Genomic DNA, 22,964 nt, shown 5'->3' with positions numbered 1-22,964 from the left:
GGATCCCCTAAGACTTGAGAGACTTGATAGACTGTGTCTTTAAACCTAGCTGTTTCCACATTGTATGTACTATTTCATCTCCACTAGGTGTCTGACTTTCTTCTGTTTTCTTTCTTTCCTTCCTCTCTCTTCTTTCTTCTTTCCTTCTCTTACTTCCATGAGTATCTATTGGATACCTTTGAGGCGTCAGTCACCTATACCAAAAATATAAAAAGAAAAGTGATGCAGTCTCTGCCTTCAAGATTCTTACTGTCAAATGGGGGACTAAATAATTATTACATCTGGTGATAAAGACTGTGGGAGTGAAATGTGCAGGGTGCTGTTTCATATGCAAAGGTGGAGGAATGGTACCTGATTCAGACTGAGACTGGAGTGTGACCTTGAACTGAGCCCTAAAGGACAAATGGGAGTTTGTCAAGTTGAAAGGATAGCATGGTGATGTGGAGTGGCAGAAAGTTTTCAGCAGGAAGTCTTTGTTTGGAGAGATGTTGAAATAGCTGGAGTGGTTAAATAAGTGGATGAATTAAAAATATATAGAACAATTCATTAGTAGAATCAATAGGATTCTCTGGTTAGGATTGATATACTTGTAGGGTAGATAAGGTATACACGGACTTCCAAATATGTAGCTTGGGCAGCTAAAGATGATCTTTACAGAACTGGAAGAGAAAGTGCCTGAGGGGCTTCAAGGAGAACTCATATTCAGGAATTGGTGGGGACGGGATATAAAGTTGTCTGTAGTTCAGGAGTGGGGCAGTAGGAGACGTGGGTGTAATGGTAATAGAGTATTTGGATTAAGAAGAGAACTCAGCATGGAATTCTGAAAAGGAACATTTAAGACATGGAGAAACAAGGCTGAGATTGTAGGGCCAGAGAAATAGGAAAAATACGTAAGTGATCATGGTGTCCTGAAATCTTTTGAGTGCAGAATTAACCCATTGTTAATTCTCAGTATTCTTCTCTAATTGTCAGCCTCTATCAACAGTAAATGTTTAGCAGGGCTGTTGAAATTGCTTTTTCTAAGTGTGGTATATAATCAAAAAGTTTTGAGATTCCTTAGACTGTTAGAGTGTCCATTTTATTTATTTATTTGACTGCATTACTTGGCTTCTGGCATCTTAGTTCCTCGACCGGGGAGTGAACCCAGGCCCTTGGCAGTGAAAGCATAAGTCCTCACCACTGGACTGCCATGCCAGGGAATTCTCCAGAATGCCCATTTTAAATGTGATTCATCCTAATGCTTGGAGAACCTGGAATGGACCACCTCATGTTGAAACTTATGGATTCACTTTAGAGTTAAATATATAGTTTTATATGTGAATATATGATTCATCCCTGAAAGTTAAAGTCTTATGGTTCTGTTTTAGGACCTGTGGATGGAGTATTTGAACATGGAGCGCGTCCATTACGAGTTTCAGGAAACCGTTGGTCTGTGGACACAGGCCAAGCTTGAGTCCCATTCTGCACCCTGCAGTTCATCAGTTCAGCTGGACTTCACTGATCCTTTGTTGGGTGAGTTGTATGAGTGAGTGCAGACCGTTTGAATGAGTGAAGCAATGGGTGAATGAATGAGTGAGTGTGAATCAGAGCCATTAAGTGTTAACATTCATATAGTGTATCCCTCAGTGAGAACTGCTATTTATTTTTTAGGAATTCATTGTTAACTTGTCTACTACTTAGGGTTAGGTTACGCTATGAATGAGAGAAACTCCAAAAACAGTGAGGGCACAAATAAGATAGGGGCTTGTTTTGTTTATGTCAAAGAAGTCTGGAGGCAAGCAGTTCAGAGCAGTAGCTTTATGACCTGAAAGCCTTCAGGGACCCCTGCTCCCTCTGTCTTTCTGTCTCAGTGTTCTAACGTCAGACATCGCATGTGGTTCAAGACGGCTGCTTAGGCTGTCATTTTGCGTTCCATTCAGCGGGCAGGGAAGTCTCCCTCTTTTAAGGACTCTTTCAAGAAGCTCCCCATACACTTTCCAGTTACATCTCATTGGCCCAAACTGAGACACATGGCGTGCTACCGTCCGTGGAGTTTCCCCAGAGTCTAGATTTTGCTGATTATACCTTTGTGGTATAATTTAACATTTTTTTTTTTTTTTTTTTTTTTGTATCCTGTATTTCCTGTAAATCGATATTGGGAAAGTGATTAAGTAGTTTGTGATATGTGTTCTCCATGATGCTTTAAAAAGACATTTCAGTTAGCTTAGAACATTTGAAGTACAACCTAGAATTTAATTATTTGGGGTTTACAGTTTTAAAATTGAGCAGTCTGTCTTTTTCTTTCATAAACTCTTTTTCTGTGTATCTGAAACTCTTAACCATACAGATGGATCATATTCCCAGAGTTTCTAAATTAACTGTTTCTCACAATGCATTTTTCTAGAGAAACAGTTTTATAAATTGTTAGTTTTCTATTCTAGGCCACGAAAACTCATTTAACCTGCAAAGTTGACGACATACTTTATTAAAAAAAAGGAGAAAATAATATTTGGAGTCACTTAATCATTTAAATTACTGAATATATTTTTTAAATGTAGGATATATATAATTATTGAACAAAATATTGTAATATGTAGTGTAATAGAACACTGAGGTGATTCAGAGAAAGGTAAAAATAACTTCTTGATCCAACTCTGCCACTAACCAGCTGTGTGATCAGAAAAAAATACATCTCTTGGCTTTTAGTTCACTCATCTGTAAATGAAGGTGCAGAGCAATCTTACCTAAGATTAAAATTTTTCTCTCCAACATCTTTCTCCCTCCATTTTCCCTGAAATAAGAGGCTTTTTTTTTGGTTTGGATGATAAAAATTATATGAGCCCACTGGGAAAAATTAAACAGTTTAGGAAGGTATAGGGCAAAGTGTAAAAGTTGTCCTCAACCCAGCCATATCAGTTCTCATTTTTAGTCCTGAAAGTTTGTTAAATGAGAGGAAGAGTTATATTTATAGATCTGGAAGCTGTTGAATATGTGTCTGTTCATGCCCTCCCATCCGTTGTGTTTTCACTTTGCCTTAACCCTGCCCTAAAAGGCTGATTGTTTTTCCAAAGGTAAGCTAGTAATTTATCAAGCCCTTAATTTGTTCTAAGCACTGTCTTTGTATGCATTAACTCAGTCTTCCCAACAACCCTGTGAGGGTTATCTCCATTGAGCCGGCAAGGAGCCTGAGGTGTTAGAGTAGTTATGTAACTTGCCCAAGTGACAAAGCTGGGGCTTTGAAGAGCAGGCTTCAGAGACCCTGCTCTTCACCATTTACCTTATTTTATTTCTGGCAATCAGAACAGGTTGCAGTTCTAAATAAAAGTAAGACCTAGATTTGTAAACAGTAAGTTTCAGGTTTTTCTCAGGTGAGAGCAGATTAGGTAATGATTATATCAAATGATTGAACTTGTGATTGTGATTATAGGAAAAATTTCAGTAGCATGTCATAGTTTATTGTATACTTGTGACACCAACTTCTTTTTCTCAAATTTGTCGGCTTCATAACTTTGTCAGTTGTGGTCCAGAGTTGTGATTATAGTTAAATATGGTCTGAATTTTTGTTTCTTTTATTTTGTATTTAAAGTATCATTCTTGATTTTTCTTTCATAGTAAGTTATATCAGGATGGGAAGAGATCCTCTCCACCTCCCCACTCCCATTTTCCTTTAGAATTATGAGCTAATGTTGCTTGAAAGAAATTTGAACATAGGAATCTTAGCCAGTGGTGAATATCCCGCCTTATTACATTCTGTGCATAGATTGGTAGTTCTAGTGGAAAAACCCCAGCTATAAGGGACAGTCCTGACCTTGACCTGTTTGGAATGTTAGGTTCCATTTGTTTGGATTACAAACAATACAAGTTTTCTTATGCCAAGTAAAGTCATGGCTATTAAATTTTCTTTAATTTTTCTTAACAAGAATAGAAAATTGAATGCTATATCTGGAATGAAATCGGAAGTTCAGAGTAGTCCCTTAAGTACTTTGTTGACTTACTGACTTGAAATTCCCTTGACCTTTCCTGGCCTCTATTATATTACATGGCAGCATTTTTCTTCACATTCTTCATGAGCGATGTGGTATGTGGATAGTGTAGTGAAGAAAAAGGTAGGGAAGATAGGAATTTATTAGACACCTACTGTGTTTCAACTCTCTACTGAGTACAGAAATGTAAACATTTAAGTTGGATTGATCAGTATGAGACCATGTGCAATCTAGTGCAAAGTTGCATGATGCAGATTTACCTTGATTTACCTTTATTTTTCTTGTGTGGTGCCTGACTTCTTATTTGGACTCATAAATCAGTTTTTGAGTGAATGAATGAATGACTATTTAGTGAAAGTCGTTCAGTCGTGTCCGACTGTTTGTGACCCCATGGACAGTCCATGGAATTTCCCAGGCCAGAATGCTAGAGTGGGCAGCTGTTCCCTTCTCCAGGGAATGTTCCCAACCCCAGGGATTGAACCCAGGTCTCCTGCATTGCAGGTGGGTTCTTTACCACCTAAGCCACAAGGGATGCCCATGAATGACTATATGACTATTATTAAGTTCTATAGGAGGTTATGTGCATGTCTTCATTCAATTTAACTCTACTGTTTTCAGCCCCCCTAATCAAACCTTGGTCTAATATGGTACTTTTCACTCAGCTTCATTCCATAATGCCCATCCCTCTTTCTCGTTTATTTCTTGTGGTTGCATTAAACTCTTAACTGGGCTACCTGCCCCATTTTCCCATTCTACTCTCCAGATGATAGCCACCATCTTTCTAAGCCTTGCTTAGAGTCATTTACTAGATCCCTTTTGCACGGGTGTCAAGTCCAAACACCTTAGCATGTCCTGCAAAGCTGTCTAGGGTACTAATTTAAGATTGTGACCTGTAGCTCTGTAACTATCATCAAGACTTTTTGAGGATAGTAATTCTATTTAATCATCCCACGTGCTCCCAAGTTTCCAGTTCCTAGTAGAATATTATTAGGCCAGTGGGTGATCCCTCAGAACTTGCAAATAACAAAAGATAATTTTATTCATTTAAGTCTCTGGTGATGTAAAGAGCTATTCTTCAGATCTTTAGCATTCTTTATGAAGGTAGCAGACTATGTAATTATGTGGTACATTATGACCTAGTAGAAGCCATTAGTCAGCAAAATGACAATTTTTTTTCAGCTAAAGAAAGAGTTTTAAGTAACCTGCGGAAGCATGAGGACCCCCGGCCTCCTCTTGTTCTGCACCTGATGAGGCCTCCTGTGCCAGTTATCTCCTCAGCCATGCTCCTGAGTCAGAAGGATGCCACCGAGCTGGTGCGCACAGACCTGAATCTGCTGCAACAGCAGGCGAGGTAAGAGCACACGCTGCCCGGGATCATGGGTGTGCGCTTCCTGCTGTGCATCCTGATGAGTAGTACCTCCAAGGGCTTCCTCCTTAGCCTTCTCACCACGAGGGTAATTTGACCAGACTGGCTCAGATGGTTATCTTAGTTAACCAAGTTGTGAAAAATCTTTTAATTTCACATGGAAATTATGTGGGTTTTCATGTACTCTATAAATTGTATGTGTTTCTTGTGGCATTTCCTGTGTCAGTAGCGCCAGCTAAATTTTTTCTTAGGCTTCTCCTGAGGAAACCATATAATATTGGAAAGACGATGTTCAAAGGGAACAGAATGAGATTTGTTTTCTTTTGTCACTGCTTTGCTCTCTAAATGTCCGAATTCTTTTAAAAATTACATAGATACTTGATGGAAGGGCAGGAAATACTCATTTAATATTCTGAGTTCATGGTGGCTACAGAATGATGAGCTGTTTGTTTTGATTCTAGCTTGTGATCATGTGAGGAGGATTGTGTGTGTTTTACTTACAAAGTGAAAGAATTTGTCTTTGCAAAACTCATAGGCATCCATCTATTATTGGGCCTGTTTTTGGTTTATTCGTGTCGTGTGTGTTGTTTGCACCACACCGCACAGGCTCCTTGCAGATTACTGAGATAATACAGTTAGGACAGTGTTGAACTAGCTTATCTAGTCTCCACACGTCGGTTTGAGTCCCTGATGCCTAAGAAGTCGCTATGTGTGTGCCCAGTCACTGAATTGTGTCTGGCTCTCTTGCGACCCCATGGCTCTCTGTCCATGTGATGTCCCAGGGGAGAATACTGGAGTGGGTTGCCATTTCTTTCTCTAGGGGATCTTCCTGACCCAGGGCTTGAACCTGTATCTCTTGCATTGGCAGGTGGATTCTTTACCACTGACCTTCCAGGGAAGCCCCTAAGAAGTCACTGGTACTTAGAAAAAAGGTTCCTCCTTAGGATGATTAAATTAGCATGAAATTCTCATTTGTTCTTGTGTACTTAAGGGTTCATTAAAAAAAAACAAACATTGTTGATATAACACAAATTTTAAATGGAGCTTTGTTTCTTGCCAAAAAGTTGTTATACTTTGCTTTCCTTTCTTAACTTTCTTGTTGACCAGTGACTGCCAGGGAGAAGGTTTGGGTAAGTCTTAGCACACACTTTTGGTCTCTTGTTACTGTGAGATTCTTGTGTGTTATTGTTCACCGATGCAGGCTGGGAGTGACTGGAAGCCTTTATCATTCATCATAAAGTTTTTCCTAAGACTTTTAAAATAACTTCTCCTGATGATGTCTTTCAGAACTGCAGCTCTTCGGGAATCTCAGCAGGTTGCGCTGGATAGTGAACTGTTGGACACAATGCCCAAGCAGTATGTTAATCGAGAAGAACAGACCACACTACATTTGGAGTGCAGAGGCAGTAGTGGTAAAAAGTGCCAAGGAGCAGCAGTTGTAACAGTTCAAGTAAGATTGAGTTTCCTCATAGTTCAGAGAATTTCATTTGAGTTCCTAATATTGGCATATCATTGAAAAAGACTGAAAGAAATATTTAGTACATCATCCATGTCCCACATTTAATAGTTTTGGGGAGAGTGAAGCTGCCCATATCGGAATGTCCCCTGGAGAAGAGCATGGCAACCCACTCTAGTATTCTTGCCTAGAGAATCTCTTGGACAGAGGAGCCTGGCGGGCCACAGTCTGTGTGATCACAAAGAGTTGGACATGACTGAAGCGATTTAGTACAGCACCAAGCTACACACAAAGCTGATCACTTACTTCCATAAGTGCTGATGAGTCTTCCAGGACAGACAGACAGAAATGAAAAGAAAAGTGGAATCGTTGAGATGACTCTAAGAGAGAGGGGCTCCAGCTGGATTTTAAAAGATTTTGGTGATGATAGTTTGGATTCAGTGAGAAGAATGTGGGAATGGAGTCACTATCTAGGGGTCAGTGGCTCGATCCATCTGTTTCAGTTGTCTTGGGGAGTAGTGATAGGAATTCACGTTGGGAAGGTTGGAGCTCACATTGGAAAGGATCATCACCTGGGATCTTCCTGAGTAAAGATGTGTGCTGCAGAGAGTGGGGAGTCACTGAAGACAGAGGTAGGAGGGCCGCGTGGAAAGCAGATCACTTGGGCGGAGCTTGTCAACAGACCAAAGGTGGGTCTGTGACATTGTAAAGACTTCAAATGGAAGGTTAGCTTTAGCCAACATGTCATAGCACTTAATTTATGCAAGGTACCATCTAAATACTTTATATAACTTATTTTATCCTCACCACAACACCAAAAGGTGGATATTCTTTTTGTCTGTATTTTTCAGATGAAGAAATACAGGCAAGGAGCAATTAAGTTACATGCCCAAAGTGACGGTGCCAGTGTAGGGCAAAACCAGGAAGGCCCAGGCAGAATGCATGCTCCTTAGGCAATGCAGCTTGCTGTTCCTGCAAGTGAATTCAGAATTCCCTGAGCTGGGAAAGAAATGCTTGGAGAGGGGCGCTGGCTGCTGCTTGACTACACCCACGTAAAAATGGCTCCTCTTTTTTGTTAGCTTTTACAAATTGGGGGACTTATTTTTCTGACTTTTGGTTGTCTTTCAAAAATTTCCCTTCTTTTTGTGCCAGTCCTAACAATTCTAATGTAGCTTTCATCAGTCTCTTCTAGGAGACTATTTTCTCTGAAATGTCTTCTTTGAAATAAGTTTTATAGTCATATTTTTCATTACTTTCAATTTTTGTTTTTTTCCAACATAGTTGTATGCATCTATTAAGAAACTTGACCTGGAATGTGAGATTGCTAAATATTGAGACAACATCTTGGGCCAGGTGCTTTACGAAGTTACTTTTCTTTCTGTGTGTGTGTGCTTCAGTGTGGTTTATTCCTTCGGTTGCTAATGCTTTAGAAAGACTGAGGTAGAGAAGTCTTTAAGAAGGATCACTTGCTAAAATAATAAAACAGGAAGAAAAGTTTGCCAGCTGAGGGTGGAGTTTGAGTTGGTGGGAAAAAGGCTGAAAATGCATCTCGTTGTAATGAAAAAGGAACCTTTTATTACCAATCTGTGTTTTTACAAATACAGTGTTTTTCCATATTTTGAAATTACACATCTATATCAGGCTGTTAATTCTATATAGAGAAGGGAATTCTCCTAAAATGCATTTTTGTAAGTGACTGTTGAGATAAGTACAAAGAAATGTTTTTCCAGTTCTGGCTAATAGCTTACTCTTTGAAGAGTTGTAAATATTTGCTGTCCCAGCCAAAGATAAGTCTGACTGTGTGACTTCTTATTAATTTGGAGAGTCTTGCGATGGAAAATACCACCCAGCAGACCTGGGAGCTTTAGCTCTAAGCCTACCAGTGACCTTTTTTCTTTTTCAGAAAAAAGGATCATAATCTTGATTTATCTGAACCCTTGAATTGAAATTTCTTTTATAACCTTTAGTTTGTTAATTTTGAAATAAAAAGTTACATCTTTTCTAAAATACCTTCAAAGTAATTTTGATTAAAGGGAGATCAGAAAGAAGATGATATATGACAAGAATTAAATGAATATGGTTTAGATTTTGCTTTTACAGACAACACAAAAATATGCTTATTTTCAAAAGTAAAATTGGTAGATGCTAAGATCACTTGAAGAAAGAAGTAAAAAAAATGAGAAAGAATGAAAAAAGAGGGGATTTTATAAATTCTTAAAGAGTTTGAAAAATAGCTGTGTTTTGTGGCCATAACCTCATTAGAAATATCTAAGTTTTCTTAAAGCACATTTTAATTTTCTGCTGACCTTTCTTGTTGCCCTGTGATTTTTCAGTTTGGGAAATCTCATCATTTGGAAAAATCCAGAAGCTTGGGAACTTCCACTGATGGCTCCTAGAAATATCAGTATCAGCAGTACTGTTTACTTCAGCCATTATTTTGCCTAATGATGCTCATGTGCCAGGGGAATTAAAAATGTAAAGACAGCAATCAACTTTCGTAGTCTGAGGCTTAAGTAGGATTTCTTTGGAAGGTTATATAGAAATTGCTAATTACAGCTGTCCTGGGCGGTACTTACTGGTCATAATGTCTAGGAATTGAAGATAAAATTATTTTTTGCTCCTCGTCTATGGCTGAGAGCAAAGTAGAGGGAAACTGAAGCTCTAGCTGCCATGAAGTTTGGGGATTATGTATGCAAGTCTGTTAGGTTTGCTCTGATTTTTTGTTGAAGATTGTACTTGAATCTAAAGTCACCCATTGCACAAATGGATAACTGGAGTTTGTAGGAAGAGAGGTGTTTTTCAGGAAAAGGGAAAGTGAGTTCTGAGTGTTTATGGATTCATCAATAAACTGTCACTGGGAGGGAGTATTCCTACAGGAGTTAGATTATATAATTGCATTAAACTGTAGCCCTTATACATACGTGTGTCCAGTGGACACTTCATGGTTGTGACTAGTAGTGTTGATCCTGTTTGACATCATTCTTGCATCTGTCATGCATGCTGTCATGAGGTCTCTTCTAGACTCTTCTAGTCTCGCTGAATCTGTAGCCACTTCTTAGTTTCTTCCAGGGTTCCTCTTCATCTGCTCAACGCTTGGATTACTGGTTGTGCTTGGTTCTACTCCTGATCCCCTTCTTCACTGCAATATATGCTGCTTTTTGTCTTCTGTCTGTGCTAGAGTTCTTAATCTAGGATTTGTGAATGGTCTTTGGTGGGTCAGTGAAGCCCCTGAAAGTGTATAGAAAATTTTTTTTCTGGGGAGTTCATAGATTCACTCGATCCTCAATAGTCCCTGACCCCTAAAAGGTTAGTCCATTTGTTGATGGTTCCTGTTCTGTTTGTCAAGTCCAGAATTCTCTCTTGAGTTCCAAATCTAGACTTCTTGCTTACTTAGCATCCTATCAGTGTCCCAATGATAACTCTGTAGGTCCCAAACTAATCTCATCTTTATCCTTCAAACCTATTTTTTTCTCTAATTCCACTTACTTGGGCTCCCAAGATGAAGACCTAGGCATCAGAATTCACATCTGCAATCCCACCGCTATACTTCCCATCTAGTCACTTTCCAAGTCATATTGGTTCTGCCTTTGAAATAACTTTGAATGTATTCTTTCTTTGTTTCTGTTGACATTGCCCTGTGGTCAGCCCACTTCTCCCCTGAACTGATATACCTTCCTGTCCATAGTCTTTCTCCCTGTCTAGTTCATTTTTCCCCATTCATCTTTTAAAACTCAAACTGATCTCATTTCCAGGCTAAAAACCCGTGTTGGTTCTTGCATGCTCAGTTGCTCATTTGTGTTCAACTCTTTGCAACCCCATGGACTGTAGCCCAGCAGACTCCTCTGTTCATGGGATTCTCCAGGCAAGGATACTGGAGTGGGTTGCCATTTTCTCCTCCAGGGGGTCTTCCCGACCCAGGGATCGAACCTGAGTCTCCTCCACTCCTGCATTGGCAGGTAGTGTCTTTACCACTGAGTCACTGGCTTCCCCGGTATAATGGTTCTCTAGTACCTAAAAAGAGTTATGTCTCTTAGGACACTTCATAATCTGTTCTTGATCTTTTTCTAGCACATCATTTACCCTCTGTCTCACGCCCTCAACCTTCTGTTTTTTAGCAGCTTGCTCCTTTTCTGTTCTGCAAAGGTGACAGGCACATTCTTTTGTTCTTAGCCCTGTGCTGCTGTTTGTTCTCCCCCACTCATATCTGGGCTGTTCACCCTTTCATTCCTTGGTTCAGTCAGCATCTTTTCTTGAGGTCTTTCTTGACTCCTCTAGTCAGACTGAGATATTCCTTCCTCTTGTCACAGCTTGGGGAGAAATGCTGTCATAGTCACCTGCTCTTTTTCCTACAGCCTGTGACCTCTTTGGGAAGTAGAGTTGCTGTCATTACTCGTCTCTGTGCCTGTACCACCTAGCACGGCTCTTGGCACATGATAGGTACTTTTAGCACCTCTGAATCAGTCAGTAAAGCCACAAGCACAACACTTTCTAGGTTGTATTATAACTGGGTTTGTATTACTACTTCTGTAGCTGTTAATAGAGTTTGAGTTAGCTGCGGGTCAGGATCTTGTCTTTTTCATGTTTATATTGTCAGTGTCTTACACAGTCAGTGCCACAGAAAGAACGTGTTTGAAGAAATGAAGAGAATACAAACTCTTCATAATAGTCTCCCTGAAGACATTATTTGACTGTGGAAGACATGGAAATTGGAACTTTTTACTACCAGAAATTGGCAGTCACTTTTGATTCTGCTTACCTTTGGCCAATTTAATGCTTAATTGGCCAGCTTGATGCTTTCTACAAAATCCCAACTTTAACAACACACACTTCTACACTTACCTTTTTAAGTAAACAGGCTTCTCCTGGGCATTCAGTCTTGGAAAGTGGTAAGGATGGTCATACCTCAGTGCATTGCTTTATTTCTCAGCCTTGGTTCAGTGTATTTCTTGTCCCTTGCTTGGGTACTCTCATATCCCAGGTAAACTGCTAGGGACTTTGCTTATATTATCTCACTTGAGCTTCACAGAATGAGGAAGATGAAGCGGGTTCAGAGAGGCTTGGAAACTTGCCTGAGTCACACAGCTAGTAAGTGGTTCAGTTGGAATCAAGAGTTTTGCTTTTTCCATTCAGTATTGGGAAATGACTAGGCCATTTTCTTTAGCTGTTTCAGCTGTGATTTTGAAGATGAGTTGATCATGATAGTCAAATCTTACTTGAATTAACATAGTATCCTTTTCTTTCTGTGTTAGTGTGCTAGGATTGCTTCTTTTTCAGTGATTTCATGGGAAATGATTTTTTATTTCAAGTGTAAATTTTAAAACATCTATTTTAAGAGTAATTTTGAATGGCTCTTTTGTAAGGATTTCAAACTATGTCATGAAAATATATTACTGCTTAATGGAATTTTCTGTGAGGGAAAGCCCTGGAAATTTCCAGTTGTCTGCAGATGTTTGAACTATGTATATCTTGTTTGGGGTATACAGAAGCCAAAGATATTTTATGGCAAGTGGGACGTGCCTCTTCTGTGGTTGCCTCTCTTAACAGAAGCCTCTAATAATCAGTGATATTCCCTGAGGAAATGGGGTGATTTATAATAGGGTTCCTTTTGTTGTACTTTGGTATTGTGGGGCATGTTCGCTGGACCCAGGATTGATTTATGATCATGTGAAAAATTTGCTCGTTTCTGGAAATGAAAGACCTACTGAGGGCCTCACATTATTGTAACAACTTACTGAAGCACATGTTCGTGCAACTTTTGGATTTCTTTGTCTACTTAAAATGACTCAAGTGGAAGGGCTTCCAACATGCTGCTTTTTGTCTACAACTTGTAGTTGTGAGCTGGTGATCATTCAGTGTCTCTCACCTCCAGTGTAGTAAGAAAAGAAAACTTTTAACAGAGGTGGGAGCTATGAACGAAAACAGGTAAACTAGGAAATTACGATAATTTGGGGATATTTCTGTGAGGAAGTCTGAACTTTCCTGAACTAATTAATTTCTTTACTGTTTAGCATTAAGTCGTTTCTACAACATGGAGTGGTGGTCTTAAAGTTGGAGTCAGAGAGAGCTTTTAGTCTCATCTCTCTGCATTTCCCTGTTAAGTGAGCCTCTCTTCTTTCTTACTCATTGTCTTTCCACTTCTCTTCATTATTGCTGTCTTCCTTCCTCCTCTCAGATTCTTTCCCTCTCTTTGGCTGCTTGCTCTCCAGGTCAGCCAAGGGCTGTGACTCTCAAAGACCCAGTCTAATTGTAGTTGGTGACAGATTTGCCAAAAAGCCAACTGCACATATTCTTAACACATTTTGGGCTATTAAAGATTGACCTGTTACTTGAAAGACTTAAAATAAAATATTTGTATCGGTTCGTTATGTGGTTTACTGGAAACAGTTTACTTTCTTTAATCTTTAGTTTCTCCAATAATAAAAATTAATCGTGATTATCATTACATGTTCTTGGAGAGGCACTTTTCTGCCTTTTGATTCATGATAACAGCTTATCCTTGAAAAGTTTTGTGAAGATTTTTAACACAACATTGGTGAGTTTTATGGAAGAGTTATTATGATCATAAAAGTAGGTGGTCAACGTATCATCTGTTAGAGTTGAGCTGCACTAGGCTGCTATGCAAAGCAAAACAAGCAGGACCATTGTACTTTGGAAGCATTCGATCTGGAATTTATGAAAATAAGCCTGGGGGGGATATCACTGTGGTGGTGGCTGAGGCCTGGGTTTGGGAAGGTGCATGTAAAGGAAAATGTAGCCTTTACTGCTCACCCATGTGATTGGGGAAGACCAGGTAAAGAGACTGGAGGGTTTAAAATTCCTGCCTTCTAAGTGTTCTGGTCTTTTCAGCATTTCCTGCCATGCCTGCAAGATAAGTCCCAATTCCCTCACCAGCTCTAAAGGTCTCCCTAAGACAGGCCGCTTTGCTCCCCAGTCCGATTACACTGCAGTCTTCAGCCCTGACTCCCTACTTGGCTGAGCTCCTCTTTGCTGTCCCTCTCTCCTCCTTGTCCCCACAGCTGCTACACTGGTTCTGTCTTTGGGTTGCAACCTGGGCCTAGGATATTTTCTGCGTCTATCCACAGGCAAAAAAGGACATTAAAAATGCACAAACCAAGTAGTTATCACTTAGGTCACCATTCAGTTAATTAGAGAAAGGGATATTAACAACCCCCTCAACTAAGAAAGACATAATCTGAAATAAAGGATTGTTGTTGCTCAATCACTAAGTCATGTCCAGCTATTTGCGACCCCATGAACTGTAGCACACCAGGCTTCCCTGTCCTTCACTATCTCCCTGAGTTTGCTCAAGCTTGTGTTCATTGAGTTGGTGATGCCATCCAACCATTTAATCCTTCGTTGCCCTCTTCTTCTCCTGCCCTCAGTCTTTCCCAGTATCAGGGTCTTTTCCAATGAGTTGGCTCTTTGCATCAGGTGGCCAAAGTATTGGAACTTCAGCATCAGTCCTTCCAATGAATATTCAGGGTTGATTTCCTTTAGGATTGACTAGTTTGATCTCCTTGCAGTCCAAGGGACTCTCAAGAATCTTGTCTCTAGAGCACCGTAGTTTGAAAACATCAGTTCTTCAGCACTCAGCCTTTTTTATGGTCCAGCTGTCACATCTGTACATGACTATTGGAAAAACCATAGCTTTGACTATACCGACCTTTGTCAGCAAAGTGATGTCTCTCTGCTTTGTAATACACTGTCTAGGTTTGTCACAGCTTTTCTTCCAAGGAGCAAGTGTCTTTTAATTTCATGGCTGCAGTCACCATCTGCAGTGATTTTGGACCCAAGAAAATAAAATCTGCTGTTGTTTCCATTTTTTCCCCATCTATTTGCTGTGAAGTGATGGGACCAGATACCATAACTTAGTTTTTGAATGTTGAATTTTAAGCCAGCTTTTTCACTCTCTTCTTTGACATCCATCAGGAGGCTCTTTAGTTCTTTTTCATTTTCTGCCATGAGAGTGGTATCATCTGCATATCTGAGGTTGATATTTCACCTGGCAGTCTGAATTCCAGCTTGTGATTCATCCAGCCTGGCACTTCCCTTGATGTACTCTGCATATAAGTTAAGTAAGCAGAGTGACAATATACAGCCTTGATGTACTCATTTCGCAATTTTGAACCAGTCCATTGTTACATGTCCGGTTCTAACTCTTGCTTCTTGAGCTGCATACAGGTTTCTTAGGAGGCATGGTAAGGTGGTCTGGTATTCCCATGTCTTGAAGGTTTTTCCAGTTTGTTGCGATCCATGTAGTCAGAGGCTTTAGTGTAGTCAGTGAAGCAGAAGAAGATGTTTCTCTGAAATTCCCTTGCTTTTGCCGTGATCCAGTGGATGTTGGTTATTTTATCTCTGGTTCCTCTGCCTTTTCTAAATCCAGCTTGTACATCTGGAATTTCTTGGTTCATGTACTGCTGAAACCTGACTTGATGGATTTTGAGCATTACCTTGCTAGCATGTGACATGAGTGCAGTTGTGTGGTAGTTCGAGCATTCTTTGGCATTTCCCTTCTTTGAAATTGGGATGAAAACGGACTTTTTCAGTTCTGTGGCCACTAAGTTTTCCAAATTTGCTGGCGTATTAAGTGCAATACTTTAACAGCATCATCTTTTAGAATTTGAACTAGATCAGCTGGAATTCTGTCAACTCCACTAGCTTTATTCATAGTAGTACTTCCTAAGACCCACTTGACTTCACACTGCAGGATATCTGGCTCTAGGTGAGTGATCACACTATCATGGTTATCCAGGTCATTAAGACCTTTTTTGTACAGTTCTTCTGTGTATTCTTGCCACCTTTTCTTAATATCTTCTGCTGCTGTTAGGTCCTTGCCATTTCTGTCCTTTATTGGGCCCATCTTTGCATGAAGTGTTCCATTGATATCTCTAGTGTTCTTGAGATTTCTAGTGTTTCCCATTCTGTTGTTTTCCTCTATGTCTTTGCGTTGATCACTGAGGAATGCTTTCTTATCTCTCCTTGCTATTCTCTGAAACTGCATTCAGCTGGGTATATCTTTTCCTTTCTCCTTTGCCTCTCACTTCTCTTCTTTTCTCAGCTATTTGTAAGGCCTCCTCAAGACAACCATTTTGCTGTCTTTCAGTTCTTTTTCTTTGGGATGGTTTTGGTCACCACCACCTGTACAGTGTTATGAACCTCTGTCCGTAGTTCTTCAGGCACCCTGTCTATGAGATCTAATCCCTTGAATCTATTCGTCACTTCCATTGTATAATCATGAGGGATTTGATTTAGGTCATACCTGCATGGCCTAGTAGTTTTCCCTATTTTCTTCAATTTAAGTCTGAATTTTACAATAGGAGTCATGATCTGAGCCACAGTCAGCCCCAGGTCTTATTTTTGCTGACTGTATAAAGCTTCTCCATCTTCAGCTACAAAGAATATAATTAATCTGGTTTCAGTATTGACCATCTGGTATTGTCTGTGTATGCCAGTATGTTCTCTTGGCAAAGAGAACTCTGTTAGCCTTTGCCCTGCTTCATTTTGTACTCCAAGGCCAAGCTTGCCTTAGGTATCTCTTGACTTCTTACTTTTGCACTCCAATCCCTATGATGAAAAGGGTATCATTTTTTATGTTAGTTCTAGAGGGTCTTGAAGGTCTTCATAGAACTGTTCAATTTCAGCTTCTCAGCCTTAGGTAGGGGTTGGGGCATGAAAAGTGAAAGTGGAAAGTGAAAGTCACTCAATCGTGTCTGACTCTTTGAGACCCTATGGACTGTAGCCCTCCATGCTCTTCTGTCCATGGAATTCTCCAGGCCAGAATACTGGAGTGAAGCCGTTCCCTTCTCCAGGGGATCATCCCATGAACCCAGGTCTCCTGCATTGCGGCAGATTCTTTACCAGCTGAGCCACCAGGGAAGCCCAAGAATACTAGAGTGGGTAGCATATCCCTTCTCCAGTGGATCTTCCTGACTGAGGAATTGAACAGGGGTCTCCTGCATTGCAAACAGATTCTTTACCAGCTGAGTTACCAGTATTGGGGCGTAGACTTTGATTACTGTGACGCTGAATTGTTTGCCTTGGAAAGGAACCAAGATCATTTTGTCATTTCTGAGATTGCACCCAAGTACTGCATTCTGGACTCTTGTTGACTTGTAAGGGCTACGCTTTTTTTCCCAAGGGATTCTTGCCCACAATAGTAGATATTATGGTCATCTAAATTAAATTTGTCCATTTGCATCCATTTTAGTTCACTGATTCCTAAAATGTCAGTGTTCACTCTTGCCTTTGCCTTCTTGACCACATCCAGTTTACCTTGATTCTTGGACCTAACATTCCGGTTTCTATGCGATATTGATTTTTAGAGCATTGGACTTCACTGTCACCACCAGACACATCATCCACAACCGGACACCAGTTCCACTTCGGCTCACCCTTTCATTCTTTCTAGTTATTTCTCTGCTCTTCCCCAGTAGCGTTGTTGTAGTTCAGTTGCTAAGTCATGTCTGATTCTTAGCAACCCCATGACTGCAGCACGCCAGGCCTCCCTGTCCCTTGCCATCTCCTGGAGTTCACCCAAATTGGTGTGCATTGAATCAATGATACCATCCTACCATGTCATCCTCTGTCACCCCCTTTTCCTCCTGCCCTCAATCTTTCCCAGCATCAGGGTCTTTTCTGAGTCGGCTCTTTGCATCAGGTGGCTAAAGAATTGGAACTTCAGCTTCAACACCAGTCATTCCAATAAATATTCAGGGTTGATTTCCCTTAGAATTGACTGGTTGATCTCCTTGCTGTCTGAGGGACTCTCAAGAGCCTTCTCCACCACCAGAATTTGAAAGCATCAGTTCTTCGGTGCTCAGCCTTCTTTGTGGTCCAACTCTCACATCTGTACATGACTACTGGACAAACCATAGCTCTGACTATACAGACCTTTGTTGGCAAGTGATGTCTTTCCTTTTTAATACACTGCCTAGGTTTGTCATAGCCTTTATTCCAAGAAGTAAGCATCTTCTAATTTCATGGCTACAGTCACCGTCTGTGGTGATTTTGGAGCTCAAGAAGAGAAAATCTGTCACCTTTTCCACTATTCCCCCTTCTATTTGTCATGAAGTGGTGGGACCAGATTTCCAATATACCCTAGTAGCATATTGAACACCTGCTGACCTGGGGGGCTTATCTTATGGCTTATCTTATCTTATCTTTTTGCCCTTTCATATGTTCATGGGATTCTCAAGAATACTGAAGTGGTTTGCCAATCCCTTCTCCAGTAGACCATCTTTTTCTGAACTCTCCATCATGTCCAATCTATCTTGGGTGGCCCTGCCCCGCATGGCTCATAGCTTCATTGAGTTACACAAGGCTGGATCCATGTGACCATTTTGGTTAGTTTTCTGTGATTGTGGTTTTCATTCTGGGGGCCATGGGACTGTAGTTCTTGCTCCTTCTGTCTGCCCTCTGATGGATGAGGATAAGACGCTTGTGCAAACTTCCTGATGGGAGGGACTGGCTGTGGGAAAAACTGAATATTGGTATGGTGAGCAGGGCCATGTTCTGTAAATCTTTAATCCAATTTTCTACTGATGGGTGGAGCTGTGCTCCCTCCCTGTTAGTTGTTTGGCCTGAGGCGCCCCAGGCTCTATGGTAGGGCCGGAGTTGTCCTCCAAAAGGACTTATGTGACACAGGCTTTCCAGAACTACTGCTGCCAGTGCCCCTGTGGACAGTGCCACAGTCCCTGTGGCAGTCCATTGTTGACCAGCACCTCCACACAGGACCCTCAAACACTCACAGGCAGGTCTGGCTAAGTCTGGGGGGGGTCACTGCCCCTTTACCCTGCGTCCTGGTGCGCACAAGTATTTGTGCCCTCCAAGAGTCTCTGGAGGGTGTGGGGTTTGATTTAAATGTGATTGCACCCCTCCTACCGACTCATTGCCTCTTCTCTTTTGTCCTTTGACGTGAAGTATCTTTTTTTTGGTGAATTCTAAAATACTCCTGTCAGTGGCTGTTCTTGCAGGAGAAGATGAGCACGTCCTTCTACTCTACCATCTTGATAGGATAGTTCTAAAAAATTGAAATAACTTTAGTTTTTTTTTTTTTAAACCTCAATAAATTCTTATTTTTCACATCTTTGCTGAGAACCAGTAAAACTCTATGAAAGACCAGATTTCAAGAACCACTGAATTAATCAATTGCTCCTTCCTCAGCATGCAACCGATTTGGTCATTTCTCATATTTTATCTTACTTTTGGTGTTTCTTTTATAAATATATATCTTTTCTTCTTCCAGTTGATTTATTAACAGATTTGTGTCATCCTGTTTTTATGGTTTTGTGCAGATGAGACCTGCAGCCCTAGTGTCAAATTATGTATGTTTCTGGATCGGAAGAACAGAGAAGGGTTACAGCTCTGGGGAGGGATGGTCCACAGAAGGGGGCTTGATGTGCTTCAAGAAAAGCCCCAGGGGTGGAAGCCATTGAATTTATTTTTGATGAGAATTGGAGCATTGAAGCATAAGTGGCATAGAACATAGCCTACCAAAAAAAGCTCTGAACCAGCAACAAACTAATTCAAGTTTGATTCTTCATGAAAAGCTTGAGATTCTTAGTTATTTTTTTGACATTTTTTCCCCCATCCTCCTCAGGTTCAATTGAGAATTTTGAGTTACAGTATTAGTTGTAATAATATTCTCTTTATCAAATACCCAGGATATTTGTAATAAAGTGTCTGCTGTAGAAACCTGTAGGGGCAAATAAATCTGTTGACCACTCTTAATTTTTCTTAGTTTGAAGGTATGCATAAGAATGAAGCAATAAGCCAACAGCTTCATGTTTTGCGAAAAGAAGTGAAGCAGTTGCAAGCAGAAGCTGCTAAACCACCATCACTTAATATTGTGGAGGCCGCTGTGCATGCTGAAAACTTGATTACGTAAGTTTTGAGGGCGTTATAATTTAAAATACTAGTTAGTTACTACTGATAGCAATCATACGTGCTACTATCCCCCCAGTCACCTACTAATTAACTAGTATAGAAATTAGCAGCCTTTGGACCAAATCTGACCTGCCATCTATTTTTATAAGTAAAGTTTTATTGTGACGTAACCATGCCCGTGTACTTATTTAATGTGGATGGCTTTTATGTTCCAATGGTGGAATTGAATGTTATGACAATTTATAGCCCATAAAGCATAAAATATTTACTGTCTGTCTCTTTATAGAATAATTTTGCTGACCCTTGAATTAGGAGGTGATACATTACATTAGAATTTAATCTGGAGAGATTTAGTGCTTAAGCTTTATATTAAAGGCACATTTACTCAGGAAGTCATCATCATTAGTTCAGATTATTGAACAAAGTTTGCAGTGGAATTGCTCAGGGCTCACAAGTGTAGTTGCCGGCTTGCATTTGACCATCCATGGTGGTTTCTTTTGGAGCTCAAAGCCACCAGGATATTACCTAGTTGACTCACCAGCAGCTAATCCCCCTGTAGATTAGGATGGTGGTGTGGATGGGGTCATTGAGACCTTTTGTGGGTTAGATTGGAAGGGTCTGGGAAGGAGGAGGAGATAAGGTGAACAAGAGGTTGCTGTTTCTTTTTCTAGAAAAGAAACTCAAAACAGAGTAAGAATTAGAAGAGATATCTTTTATACTAGGATCTTATTCTATACAAAAATCTTTTTCTTCAACCTAAGTCATTGTTTTAGATTTTAAAATTTAGAGAAATCAAAGTTCTTATTTTTAAAAACATGTATTTATGTAATATACAACATTGAGTAATATTTGAATTAATTGGATAATTTGGAAAAATTAGATGTAAAATTGTGGATTACATACAACTATGAAAATATTTAATGTTAATAAAGGCTGATTTTCCTCCCTCCAAGAGGACATAAAATCATTTCTGTATATTGAAAATAAGTTGTTGGGCTTCCCTGTTGGCTCAGGCAATAAAGAATCTGCCTGCAATGCAGGAGACCCAGGTTTGATCCCTGAGTTGAGTAGATTCTCTGGAGAAGGGAATGGCTATCCATTCCAATATTCTTGTGTAGAGAATTCCATGGATAGAGGAGCCTGGTGGGCTGCAGTCCATGGGGTCACAAAGAGCTGGACATGACTGAATGACTAGCACACTTTGACTTTGACATATGAAAATACTTAATGTTAATAAAGGCTAATCCCCCCACCCTCACTCCAGGAGGACATAAAATCATTTCTGTGTGTTGACAATAAGTTGTTGGGTCAAGTTGTAAGCTATCCTGTGAAGTATTTCTAAAATGACATTTGTGTGGGGCTCTCAGGACTCTTAAGGATATTGCCTGAGAAATGAAGAGTATCAGAGAAACACCGAGGGTCTGAATTCTCTTACTGTAGACCAGTAGCCTTACCAGTGTTTTCCCACAGGGCCCTAGTGAATGCCTACCAGTCGCAGCCCACCCCTGGGGTTCAGAAGGTTGGCATCAGCCTCTTCTTTACTGTTGTGGATTATGTCAGTGATGAGACCCAGCGTCATCCTCCCACAAGGCAGTTCTTTACTTCATGCGTTGAGATCTTGGGACAGGTAAGGTTATCCTGTGTTTTTAGCCTTATTTACGTATGATGAGTCCCTGCAGTGTCCTCATTAGATATAATCAGGGTTGACTCCACACTTAAAGGTTCAGAGTCTTACCTAAGTTAGAAGCCCCTTTGAATTGTTTACTTCTCAAGATGTGGTTAGAATTGCTGGTATGGAATTCTGCTTTTCAGAAAGAAATACTAAGTTATTAGTATATGAAAGTCTCCAGGGAGATGTCAAATTCTATTGTATGCTGTTGGTGTTAATAATAGTATTACTGAGACTATTGTTTATAAAATGCTTTTTGATTCATTATTTTATTTCATCCTTTCAATGACTCTCTGTGATTGATAGCATTTCAGTGTTAAAGATGAGAAAAACTAGTCTCTAAAAGATTGAGTGACTTGGCTAAGAAATACAGCTGGTGAGCCCTGGAGACAAGAGGGACCCCAGGTCTTCTGACTCAACATTCAGTGCTTGTTCCACCTCTCCACTGCTGCCTCTCAGTTGCTACTCACAATTTATTTACTTGACTTAACTCTTAAATATATGGATATTTAAAAAGGACAAGGGCAATGAATCCATGCAGACTTATGAAATGTGTCATTAAAGCAAGGAATGCCACTTGCTGTAAAATATAGAAATACTAATTAACCATGTACTTTCTTCCAGATTCAATTAAATGAGTGGTTATTTATTGGATACTTTTAGGGAGGTGATGCCGAGCAGATATTAAAATAGATTTTTTAGAAATGTTTTTCCTAATTATGAAATTGATGAATGCTTATTATAAGCAATACAGACTGTAAAAAGTATAAAGAAGAGAAATTTCTTATAATCCTAATCTGGAGATACTGGTTACATAGCTAACATTTCATTTTAGTTGATCTTGTGTGTCTCTGAGGTCTATAGGTATATGTGTGTATGTGTAAAAATGATATATCATTCTTATATATAGATAAAGAAATAGGGATACACACTTAAAAGCTAGCATATGCTATTTTTTTATTCAAGCACATTTTAGACATTATTCCTTGATAATAAATAAAAACCTGTATCATGCTTTTTAATATATAGTGTTCCATGGTACAGATATATTGTAATGTACTGAGCCAGTGCTCTCTGGATGAATATTTAGGTAGGTTGGTTGTTTTGCTGCTGTAAGCCTGAACTAAATATTCTTACATACCTTTGTGAAATTATTAGACTGATTTTTCTAGGATAATTTCTTAGAAGTGTAATCACTATGTCAAAAGGATTAGCATTTGATGTATATTGTCATACTGTCCTCCTGGGAGGTTTATACCTATTTACATTGTAATAACAGCGTTCAATTTATTATTCTCCATGTTAGAACTAACATTAGGACTGATCATTCTTTTTAGGTCTTGCTAATCTAATAAGGGAAGTGGTGCTTTCTGATTATTTTAAGTTGTATTTCTTTAAGTACTAGTTCAATTGCATGATTTTTCAAATGATTTAATAATTTTTTGTGATTTTTCTGGTTTTTGTTTTTTGCACGTTTTCTGCTGGGAAGTTTCTTGCTTTTTGATTGCTTTGAAGAGCTTCTCAGACTGTTAACCTGGTGTCTGGAATGTGTTATAATTTTTCTACTTTGTCGTTTTTCTATAATTTTATGATTCTTTTTGCCATATAGAAGTCAAAGTTTTTATA

The 22,964-nt window shown here is 39.7% G+C and overlaps 1 protein-coding gene across 2 annotated transcripts in view; it reads left to right on the top strand.

Moving 5' to 3' along the window:
* EPG5 (ectopic P-granules 5 autophagy tethering factor) overlaps positions 1-22,964 on the top strand; it is a 132,080-nt gene that overhangs the window by 67,081 nt on the left and 42,035 nt on the right. For both annotated transcript variants that reach the window (XM_070361935.1, XM_070361934.1), the window contains exons 25-29: positions 1,368-1,512; positions 5,142-5,313; positions 6,616-6,778; positions 19,524-19,666; positions 21,140-21,296. In XM_070361935.1, the coding sequence (XP_070218036.1) occupies positions 1,368-1,512; positions 5,142-5,313; positions 6,616-6,778; positions 19,524-19,666; positions 21,140-21,296 (780 nt within the window). The remainder of the gene's footprint in view (positions 1-1,367; positions 1,513-5,141; positions 5,314-6,615; positions 6,779-19,523; positions 19,667-21,139; positions 21,297-22,964) is intronic.

The sequence above is a fragment of the Bos mutus genome, chromosome 24, assembly GCF_027580195.1.
Source record: "Bos mutus isolate GX-2022 chromosome 24, NWIPB_WYAK_1.1, whole genome shotgun sequence".
Taxonomy (NCBI): domain Eukaryota; kingdom Metazoa; phylum Chordata; class Mammalia; order Artiodactyla; family Bovidae; genus Bos; species Bos mutus.
This window is presented reverse-complemented; position numbering and strand designations above follow the sequence as displayed.